The sequence below is a fragment of the Antennarius striatus genome, chromosome 12 (assembly GCF_040054535.1).
Source record: "Antennarius striatus isolate MH-2024 chromosome 12, ASM4005453v1, whole genome shotgun sequence".
In the NCBI taxonomy this organism is placed as follows: domain Eukaryota; kingdom Metazoa; phylum Chordata; class Actinopteri; order Lophiiformes; family Antennariidae; genus Antennarius; species Antennarius striatus.
Genome location: NC_090787.1, coordinates 18,113,336 through 18,125,026, shown reverse-complemented (window position 1 = coordinate 18,125,026; position 11,691 = coordinate 18,113,336). Strand labels below are relative to the sequence as shown.

The following is an 11,691-nucleotide window of genomic DNA, read 5'->3' as shown; positions in this document are numbered from 1 at the left end:
GCATCTCATTGGCTAAGAGGGATCTCTGTGTGTAGCTAGATACAGTATGTGTCCACGCAGAGTCCAAGTCATTCGGCCCTTGACCAATTAGGTGCTGTGATAGTTTTACACAAGTATATTAACTTTTTGAGTATTCGCTATGGACCCCAAGAAAGTGACGGAGAGAAGAGAAAAAGAAAAGACGAAGAAAATAGTTTTTTTGTCCATACAAACAAAGCAAAAGATAATAGAAAAGCATGAAAAAGGGATGCGCTTGGTTGTTCTCGCTGTAATGCATCTACAATCGCCACGTTATTAAAACAAAAGGAAGTTTGAGGAGTTTAAGGCATTGTGTGGGTGGTTGGAGAAATTCAAAAGGAGGACTGGAATTCAATCTGCTGTTCGGCATGGTGAGGCAAGAGCACATGAACCAAAGAGGGCAAAAAACAATGAGGATAGTAGTTAAAAGGTAAATGACCATCATTTTATTCTTTATTCTTTGGTTCTTACATTATGCACAACTCTCATTTATTGTGTAATAATCTAATTGTAACATGTATCTGTTACATGTTTTGATGCATTTTTATTCTTGATAAAACATGTCTGGATTTTCGGGGGCTCGGAACGGATTAGGGCATTTGCATGGAAAACGCGTCTCTACTTACGAAATTTACTACTTGCAAAATTTCTTCCAGAACCAATTTATTTTGTGAGTAGAGGTACCACTGTATATACAGTATATTGTATACAGTCTCTAACACACAAACATAAGGGGCCTGATTTGAGATGGTACAAAGTTTTTGTGAATACAATTTTTTATCACAATCTATATGTGAATTTTTATCATAATTTAAAAAATACAAATAGAATTTTGTATCTGAGGTCACTGATAAACACTGAACACTCGCATCAGGAGGCCACTGAACATTACTCTTCTTTAACTACATGATCTCCCATGTACGATCTAACCGATTTAGTTCCTTCTCTTTCTATTATGTCAACAATTAACACTTCATATTAATTTTGACTTTAACGTTTATACATTTGTGCTCTCATGTTCCACATTTTGCAGGTCATTTTTATTGAGTAAATTGGGATTACTTCATTCTGAATTGTAACCACACTTCATAAAATATTTCATCATTTATTCTGAGGAGAAATTGCTGCTGGTCTTTCACCAAACCGTGAATTAAAAAGACAAAAAATTACATTGCCTAATACTGTCCCTTGGGTTTTTTTTAAGGCTCTTGCAACTCAGCACCTTCTTCACCATGACAGACCTATACAGTGACCACATCACTTCGGAAGCTGCACCAATCCGTCTGTCAATCTCACGTTCCATCCTTCCCTCACTCGTGAACAAGACCCCAAGATACCCCTCCACATGGGGCAAAGACTCTCCACCGAACTGAAGAGGGCACACCACCGTTTTCCGGTCGAGAACCATGGCCTCGGATTTAGAGGTGCTGATCTTCATCCCAGTCGCGTCACACTCAGCTGCAAACGGTCCCAGTTCACGTCAAAGGTCCAGGTTTGATGAGGCCAACAAGAACAACATGGTCCGCAAAGAGCAGAGATGAAATCCTTTGGTCCCCAAACCGGACTCCCTCTGGATCCTGGCTGCGCCTAGAAATTCTGTCCATAAAAATTATGACCAGAACCGGTGAGTGCAGCCCTGCCGAAGTCCAACTTCTTCTTCTTCCTCTTTTCCATTCAGCTTTTCCCTTTAGGGGTCGCCACAGTGAATAAATTGCCTCCATCTAGCCCTGTCCTTGGCATCCTCTTCTCTCACACCAACTACCTTCATGTCCTCCCTCATTTCATCCATAAACCTCCTCTTTGGTCTTCCTCTAGGCCTCCTGCCTGGCAGTTCAAAACTCAGCATCCTTCTACCAATATATTCACTATCTCTCCTCTGGACATGTCCAAACCATCTCAGTCTGGCCTCTCTGACTTTATCTCCAAAACCTCTAACATGTGCTGTCCCTCTGATGAACTCATTCCTGATCCTATCCTTCCTGGTCACTCCCAGAGAGAACCTCATCATCTTCATCTCTGCTACCTCCAGCTCTGCCTCCTGTCTTTTCCTCAGTGACACTGTCTCTAGACCAAACAACATCGCTGGTCTCACCACAGTTGTGCACACCTTTCCTTTCATTTTACCTGAAACTCTTCTATCACACATCACACCTGACACTTTTCTCCACCCGTTCCATCCTGCCTGTACACGCTTCTTCACCTCTTTTCCAGACTGGACTGTTGTTTGCTCTGGACTGTTGACCCTAAGTACTTAAAATCCTCCACCTTCTTAATCTCTTCTCCCTGTAACCTCACTCTTCCACTTGGGTCCCTCTCATTCACACACATGTACTCTTTCTTACTGCGGCTAACCTTCATTCCTCTCCTTTCCAGGACAAACCTCCACCTCTCTAGCTTCTCCTCCACCTCTTCCCTGCTCTCACTGCAGATCACAATGTCATCTACAAACATCATAGTCCATGGAGATTCCTGTCTAACCTCGTCTGTCAGCCTGTCCATCACCATAGCGAACAAGAAGGGGCTCAGAGCTGATGCCTGATGCAGTCCCACCTCCACCTTGAACTCCTCTGTCACACCTACAGCACACCTCACCACTGTCTTACAGTCCTCATACACTACATGTCCTGCACCGCTCTAACATACTTCTCTGCCACTCCAGACTTCTTCATACAATACCACAATTCCTCTCTGGGCACCCTGTCATAAGCTTTCTCCAGATCTACAAAAACACAATGCAGCTCCGTTTGGCCTTCTCTGTACTTCTCTATCAACATCCTCAAAGCAAATACTGCATCTGTAGTACTCTTTTTTGGCATGAAACCATACTGCTGCTCATAAATGTTCACTTCTGCCCTTAGTCTAGCTTCCACTACTCTTTCCCATAACTTCATTGTATGGCTCATCAGCTTTATTCCTCTGTAGTTGCCACAACTCTGCACGTCTCCCTTGTTCTTAAAAATGGGCACCAGCACGCTTCTCCTCCATTCCTCAGGCATCTTCTCACTATCTAAGATCCTGTTGAACAACCCAGTCAGAAACTCTACTGCCACCTCTCCTAGACATTTCCAAACCTCTACAGGTATATAATCAGGACCGACTGCCTTTCCACTCTTCATCCTCTTCAGTGCCCTCCTCACTTCATCCTGACTAATCTTTGCTGCATCCTGGTCCACAGCAATCACCTCTTCTAGTCTTTGTTCTCTCTCATTTTCCATTTTCATCAACTCTTCAAAGTACTCTTTCCATCTTCCCATCACACTACTGGCACCTGTCAATAGACTTCCGACCCTATCCTTAATCACCCTAACCTGCTGCACGTCCTTCCCATCTCTATCTCTCTGTCTTGCCAACCGGTATAGATCAGTCTCTCCCTCCTTACTGTCCAACCTAGCATACAAGTCATCATAAGCCCCTTGTTTGGCCTTTGCTACCTCTACCTTCACCTTATGCTGCATCACCCTGTACTCCTGTCTACTCTCCTCAGTCCTCTCAGTGTCCCGCTTCCTCTTAGCTAACCTCTTTCTCTGTATACACTCCTGTACCTCCTCATTCCACCACCAAGTTTCCTTATCTACTTTCCTTCCAGATGACACACCAAGTACTCTCCTACCTGTCTCCCTGATCACATTAGCTGCAGTTGTCCAGTCATCTGGAAGCACCTCCTGACCACCCAGAGCCTGTCTTAACTCCTTCCTAAAAGTCATGCAACACTCTCCCTTTTTTAGCTTCCACCATTTCGTCTTCTGCTCTGCCTTTGCCCTCTTCATCTTCCTCACCACCAGAGTCATCCTACACACCACCATCCTATGCTGTTTGGCTACACTCTCACCTACCACTACCTTGCAGTCACTGATCTCCTTTGGGTTACACCGTCTACACAAGATGAAGTCTACCTATGTGTTCCTACCACCACTCTTATAGGTCACCCTATGTTTCTGCCTCTTCTGGAAGAAAGTATTCACTACAGCCATTTCCATCCTTTTTGCAAAGTCAATTACCATCTGTCCTTGTGCGTTCCTCTCCTGGATACCAAACCTGCCTATCATTTCCTCATCACCTCTGTTACCTGCACCAACATGTCCATTGAAGTCTGCACCAATGACAACTCTCTCACTTCCTGGCATGCTCTGCATCACTTCATCAAAGTCCAACCAGAATTGTCATGCCGACTGCCATTCAATGTTACAGAGATGTGTTAACAAAGACAGTCCCTGCAGATCCAGGGATCTCATCCTCCCCGGTGCTTTGCCACCAAGGAATTTGGCAACCACCTCAGTGACTTCGGCTTGGTTGATGAACGAGTCCACCTCTGAGACCTCAGCCTCTGCTTCCACTGTATAAGCCATGGTAGCCGGATTGAGGATATCCTCAAAGTATTCTTTCAACCGCCCGACAATATCCTCAGTTGGGGTCAGCAGCTCTCTGCCTCTACTGTGAACAGTGTTAGCTGTGCAGCGCTTTCCCCTCCAGCTCACCACCAAGTGGTGATCGGTTGACAGCACTGCCCCTCTCTTCACCCGAGTGTCCAACACACGCGATCGGTGGTCTGATGATACGAAGATGAAGTCGATCATTGACCTCCGGTCTAAGGTGTCCTGGTGCCATGTGTACTTATGGCCATCCCTCTGGTTGAATAAAGTGTTTGTTATGGACAAACTGACTAGCACAGAAGTTCAATAACAGAACACTACTCGTGTTCAGATACAGAAGGCTGTTCATCCCAGTCACCACTTTCCAGGTCTCACTGTCATTGCCCACGAGAGCGTTGAAGTCCCCAAGGAGAACTGTGGAATGGAGTCCACAGTTGGAGCACTATTCAGTACCCCTACCAGGGACTCCTAGAAGTTAGGGTATTCTGCAGTGTTGTTTGACCCATAGGCTGAAACAACAGTAAGACACCTGTCCCCAACCCGAAGGCACAGGGACGCGACCCTATCGTTCACCGAGGTGAACTCATATGATGGCTGAGCTATGAGGCTAAAAGCCAGCCCACCCCAGCCTGCCACCTCTCACCTTGGGCAACACCAGAAAAGTAGAGAGTCCAGCACCTCTCGAGGATTTGGGTTCCAGAGCCCAAGCTGTGGGTGGACGTGAGCCCGACTATATCTATTGGGTACCTCTCAACCTCCCTCACAAGCTCTGGCTCCTTTCCCCCGGTGAGGTGACATTCCATGTCCCTAGAGCTAGACTTTGTCTGTAAATTGGATCGTCGAGCCCCATGCTGACAACTCACACCCAATCCACACTGCACCAGTCCCCTACAGTTTCCTCGGCGGGTAGTGAGTCCACCAGAGGTTGGGCCCACGTTTTCCTTTCAGGCTGAGCCTGGCCAAGCCCTGCGGACGGAGGCCCGGCCACCAGGCGCTCGCATATGAGCCCCAACCTCGGGTCTGACTCCAGGATAGTGCCCCGGTTGTGCTATACCAGGTGACGTCACAGTCCTTGACACATTCTTGACATTGGGGGTTTGTTACTACTCTTAGTCTGGTCCGTCACCCAGGACCTGTTTGCCAAGGGAGACCCTAGCAGGAGCATAAAGCCCCAGATAACATAGCTCCTGGGATCATTCGGGCACTCAAACTACACCACGATAAGGTGGCAGTTCTTGTGGGAGCCTGATGAGTTGTCTCCTCCTATATTAAGTGCAATGACAACAATGTATTGTCATTGTTTTATATGGTACCCTTTGGGATAAGAGACAGTTAATTCAGTTTATGTACAAATGAACAAAGGCAGACATTTTGACTGAGATTTTTTTGCTAAGCTGCTCTGCAGAATGCCAAACACCCAATACACCCTGACTGTTGGTGAAAACTGATAATTTAGCCTTTTGGCACAAGGAAATACTGTACATGGCTGAGTAAGTCATAGAACTTTTTTCTATACATGACTAAGTCATAGAATTTTTTACGTCTGCTAAGATAGATTTTTCGCTTTGAATTTATTTAAATTAAGTATATATGAATTGGTTAGAATTGGAACAGCCATTTCTCCAACTTAAACAGCCAGTAAGTCAAAATCCAGCAAACAAAATGACATGTCTACTTTGCGAAACGGAGAACATGGTTTATTACCCTTCAACTCCATCCACCACAGATATTACAGAGCAGATTCACAAGTATTAAGCTTTTTTTATAATGAGAGCAGCTGCTTTCTATTCACACTTCCCTGACCCCAATCCCCCTGCCTCCTAGTAGGGACAAACATTACAGGTGCACAGTTTTATTTGGTGTGAAGACTAGCCTCTACTACCTTTCAGCTGTCATCAGTCTCAATGCATGTTTTTATATTCCTATAGGTTTTGGAACTTATTAACAGAGCTGCAAATAGGATTTACATCCACCTTCATTCACCGCAGGAGCCAGACTCCTCCTTCCCTAATTTCCAGATGACAGGAGATCTGATATTTAGAAGAGGGGGGGTTTCAACTGTCTACTGTATAAAAATGTACAGTGGCTTTATTGACATACATTCCATAGGTTAAACAGCTGCAAATAGGAGGCACACCCAGTATTGCACTTCATTAAAAGTTCTGGCTCAAAACATAACCCAGAATATCAAACAAAACTGAAGTGAAGAGTAGCAACTTCGGAATACAGCTATTTTGAATAGTATCATTATATACAAGTTTAGATAAATCGTACACTATTTTCCTCCCAAACATAATATTCTTAACAGTCTTATCCACCAGCTCATTTTTTTTCGTCAACCAATGATGCACTTGACAGTGAGAATACTGTACAAGATTACGAAAAAAGTTTACATACAACAATATTTTAAATTCATAGTGAGGAAGCTGGAAATACGGCCTGTTCCTTTTTTTTAACCACGCTGATCCACAGTTGCCTTTATGCAAATTAATTTCATAATCAATGTTTAATCTGTTACACTTCAATGATAAGAAGGTGTGCAACGTCTGTAGAAGCCGAGGGAATACAACGGCCGCATGCAAACACGTCACAAGTTTTTTTTTCTTCTTTTTCAAAGTTCTATTGTTCTTTTTTTTCATTTGGATCACTCTGAATCCAACGGAGCCACAGTTCGCGTCCATAGCAGAGCCTGGCTTCTGACATCTGTAGAGGAGCAGACCTGAGGACTCGCTCTCATTCTGCAAAGAGCAGATACTTGGTTCAGCTTCTTCCAGACTTGACCATGCAAGAGCTGAAGTTTACGGCTGGGCTTCAGCAGCAGTCAGAAATCACAGTAGACAAACTGGTCTTCGGTTTAAGTCTGATTTAGAAGGTGTGGGCATTTCTGCACACCCCACAGCCCAGGGCAAACTCCTCTCCTGTTGGAGGGTGAACCACATGTAAAGGGCATTCCGTACCCTCCAGCTGCTTGCCTTTTGGCCCTGTGATGAAAAGGAAAAAAACAATTGTCATTAATATTGGTATTCAAATTAAATGATTATCCAGAAAAATGTAGTGATTAGAATACTGTAGTTCAAACCTGCGGGACAGTGGGGGAGTTCTTCTTTGGGGACACTGGTCATCCTCTGGAAGTCATCATGGCAGGCGTTGCAGAAGTGTGTGGTGCCAAAGCAGAAGAAAACGGCCACTGAGCAGCAGTACCGACATTTGTACTCCAGGAAGTCAGTGCCATGCTTGGAACACATCTGATGACAAGTAAACAAGAAGCATTAGGGGTGAGTGTACAGTAACTCTGTACAGAGGGCACACAGCCTTCACCGTTAAGAAGTAGTTAAATGTATTTCTGGAAAGATCTTATAAAGTATTGACAGGAGTCTCCTCGCTCAGACACAGGGTCTTGACTGCTTTCATGAAAACCTCACAGTGACAAGATTCACTCAAGAACAGCAGTCCCCAACCCCCAAGTCATGGACAGGCACCAGTCCGTGGGTCAATCAGTACCAGGACGCACAGAAAGAACACAGAACTTACATTATTTCTGTTTTATTTACTGATTCTAAATGATCTTTTGTTTTGGAAAATGAGCGGATTCTCTCCTCCACATCTGTCCACGAGTGACTCTTGAGGCTTGTCAAGATGCTTGCCTCAGTCACATGACTACCATCTTACAGGGGCTGCTCCGGTCAGTAACACAAAATATATTACCAATAAATTGAAACTCCCAAGATAGCAAAATAAACATAAGCATAAAAGAGCCAGTGAGGAGCTGAAAACAACAGTTTATGCTTTTATTTTGTTGTATTTATCTGCCACATCTTAAAGTCCAGTCCGTGAAAATATAGTCTGACATGACGCAAAAAAGGTTGGGGACCACTGCTCAGGAAAACCCATTCAAGAAACAGAAACAAAAAATTTAGCACGTGAATCCTCCCAAAGCCACAGCTGACTTTGAACATTGACATGCAATACAGTGCACCCTTGCGCATTTGCACATCAATACTCTCGACTTCACCTCATCACGGATTTTTAGTAGTTAGGTGATACCGTACGCGCATTCTTTTGGCTGACGGCATCCTGAAGTGCGCTACGTTCCGTGACTCTCTGAACGCAACGCACTTCTTCCATGAGACACAAAAGTCCCCTAAACAGTCGATAAGAGTGTGGGGAAAGGTAACACAGATAGAAGGTGGTTTAATATCAGTATGGGGAGGGTTCATAAACGTTTAAATTACCGTAAATAATAAGAGATAGTTTGTCGATATATCGTTGAATTTGTTATTCGCGTGTGGTTCCTGGAATGCATTAACCGCGAATAACAAGGGCGGATTGTATTCCCCTCACACAGTCAGGCCAGCTGTTTGCACATTTCCAGTGTTAAATCAACTCAGACAATGACAGGCCACGTCCGATTTGGTATTCAGTCTAAACACAGGATGTCACGAAACTCTGAGCAGCAAGGATAGACTTCTTTAAATTGTCCATCACATTTACCCACCTGAGCCCTGGACACGTCTGAGCATGCTCCACAGATGAGCTCGCTGGGGTCGTAGTCGTCTCCCTGTCCTGCCTCAGCATCGCAGCGAGCCTCTCCTCCAAAATAGGCCTGCAAATAAGGCTCGTCATGAATTCACAAACCTTGAAACCACATTTAAAAGATAAACCACTGAAGTTCATACAGCACCTTTTTGCACTTGTAGCAGACATAATAAGCGTATCTGTTCATGGCGAAGCCTGCAGGATCATTGTGGAAACGAGCTCCTGGTGTAGTTATTGCCTCACTCTTATGTAGCCCCTCGTACTCAAGCCTCATCAGAGCCTTCCTCCTCACATCATCATAGAGCTCTTTAATCGGGTCAAGCAAGTCCTTGATCACGGAGTGATTGATTTTGTTCTAAACGTAAAGAAGAAAAACAAACAACCCATTGTTGTGATGAAGGTTCTTTTGAGTTATGATCAACGTATGAGTGCGAGTAACATCCCTAAAATGAGAGTGAAGAACACAGCCATAGTTTACAAAAGAAAGACACAGCTGACAGAGCAGAACAGCCCCTCATGGTGCTGGCTCCCATCATACCTTGCAAATGGGACACAACATGAACCCAAAGGTGATTCGAGGACCAAGCCACCGGTTCTCAAGGACACGACGAGTACACTGAAGGTGGAACACATGAGTGCAGTCCAGCTAAAAAAAAGAAAAAGAAAACATAGTCAAGCATTACATGAGAATGACAAGCGGAGACGCCTTCACCTCATGGACAGACCCTCCTCTTCTGAGATACCTGTACGGCAGGAGCAGCAGAGAGGGCCTCTGTGAAGCAGATCATGCACATGTCATCAGCATCCTGTTTGAGACAGCCAGTGTTCTTGTCACAGCCATGCAGACATGGAAGGCAGGTGTCCTCGTTCTTGACTCCTCCACAGGGGTGTCCACAGGGATGTGTTTTACTGCAGGCTAGCTTAGAATACTCCTGAGGGACAAAATGAGGGGAACTGGTGAGGCCTATGAACAGCAAAACACCCAGTTTGAGAAAATCTTCTTCCGCCTCCTCTATTAATTGAGGCTCACCACAGACGACTCTTTCTGGGACATTCTTGAACTTTTTAATTCACACTCTCAAAGATTCATAGAAATTCTAAGCAGAACAGACACCAAAATCCCTGAGTTTGAGAGTAGCACCTTAAGATCTGCCATCTGTGTTCTGAGGTTTAAACTTAAAGTCAGGTTCTTTTTCTACATCAGTAACATGTATCGATAATTCATTCATAACAAAATTTTCAAAATTTACCGAAACATAATTAACAAAGATTATGTTTATTATGTTTACTCTTATTCTTGTTAGATTGTTTATTCTGTGAAAAGCATGTGCTTTCACACAATTAACACAGGTTATCATACTTGTTCTTTGTACCTGTGTTTTGCACCAAAGAGTTGCCTTTACAATTTCATTGTATATTTATGTATGATGACAATAAAAGAATTATATTCTATTACATTTGTGTACATGTCATTTTTTAAATTACAGAAACAGTCGTAAACAGTAGATACAGTTGTGCTTAAATAGCAGTCCCACATCACTAGCGAGATAAATCACTGATTTTGTTAGACTTTAATCTTCTACACTGAAACTAAGTTTCTAGAAGGTTTAATAAAGGTATAGAAATCCAACAGACCCAACAGGAATGTCATGCGGATTCTATGAAACTGAATCATTAACTGAAAGTGTTGCGTTAGGAAATACCTATATGTGAAGCCAATCTACCAGCAAGAAACCCCTGGAAAGTCCCATGGTTAAAAAATAAACATGTGCTGAAGCAGTGCCAAAGAATACATTGACTGGCTAAAAATTATTTTGTGGACTGATGAGAGTCAGACTGTTCTTTTTGGGTCTAACGAACACAGATGGTCTGTCAGATGACTTGCAAACACTGAATGCAAGCCTCAGAACCCAGTGAAGACGGTGGTGCAAGAGTCATAATATGGGGATATTTCTCATGCTATGGTGTTGGTTGTATTTATAACATACCAGGGATAAGTTTGAGTACATTAGAATACTGAAAGTAGTCATGTTGCCCTATGCTGAAGAGGAGAAGCCCTTAAAAAGTGTGTTTCAACAAGACAACGACCCCAAACACACCAGCGGGTGAGCAAAATCATGGTTCCAGACAAACAGCAACGAACTAATGGAGTGACCAGCACAATCCACTGACCTGAATCACATAGAAAACTTGTCGGCCTACACAAAAATGTTCGTGCGGCAAAACCAAGAAATGCAGAGGAATTGTGGAACATAATATAATTGTCCTTGATATGAAGCAGTTATCAGAAACCGTAGTTATGCAAAAAAATATTAGTTGATGATTCTCAGGAAAGGTGAATCTTCAGGCATTTCTGAGGCCCCTTCCACACGATAATGGATTTTTTAAAAACACAACTTTTTTGTTGCGTTTACGCCTTCCGTCCACACGACAATGCAGATATCCGGAACGAAAACGCAACTTTAAAAACGCTGGCCAAGGTGGATTTTTTTTTAAAACGCTGGGTCTGCATTGTCATGTGGACGGCGTATCCCCGGGACTTTTTAAAAACACTGACGTCTTACCTGCGACGAAAACCGCTGTGATGTCATATTGATGGGCCCATGTGTTGTGACAACAAAACACTAGGATTCCTATTGGATAAAACTTGACTCAATACTGCCACCACATGGTTTGGCATTTTTATAGCCGTCTTCAAAAACGCACTGGTGCGTTTACATGTGGACGGAGATTTTTTTAAAAACGCTGTTGTGTGGACGCGAATAGT

The 11,691-nt window shown here is 43.7% G+C and overlaps 1 protein-coding gene across 11 annotated transcripts in view; it reads right to left on the bottom strand.

Annotated features, from left to right (window-relative positions):
• Positions 1-5,987: 5,987 nt before the first annotated feature.
• Positions 5,988-11,691, bottom strand: part of mycbp2 (MYC binding protein 2) — a 62,168-nt gene continuing 56,464 nt past the window's right edge. For 8 of the 11 annotated variants that reach the window (XM_068330265.1, XM_068330263.1, XM_068330266.1 and 5 more), the window contains 6 exons: positions 9,668-9,856; positions 9,463-9,570; positions 9,070-9,279; positions 8,884-8,991; positions 7,468-7,633; positions 5,989-7,369 (listed from right to left, as the gene is read on the bottom strand). In XM_068330265.1, coding sequence (XP_068186366.1) covers positions 7,254-7,369; positions 7,468-7,633; positions 8,884-8,991; positions 9,070-9,279; positions 9,463-9,570; positions 9,668-9,856 — 897 coding nt within the window. In that variant the 3' untranslated portion in view covers positions 5,989-7,253. Of the gene's footprint in view, positions 7,370-7,467; positions 7,634-8,883; positions 8,992-9,069; positions 9,280-9,462; positions 9,571-9,667; positions 9,857-11,691 lie in introns of all 11 variants that reach the window. The other 3 variants (XM_068330258.1, XM_068330261.1, XM_068330259.1) reach the window with 1 other exon arrangement.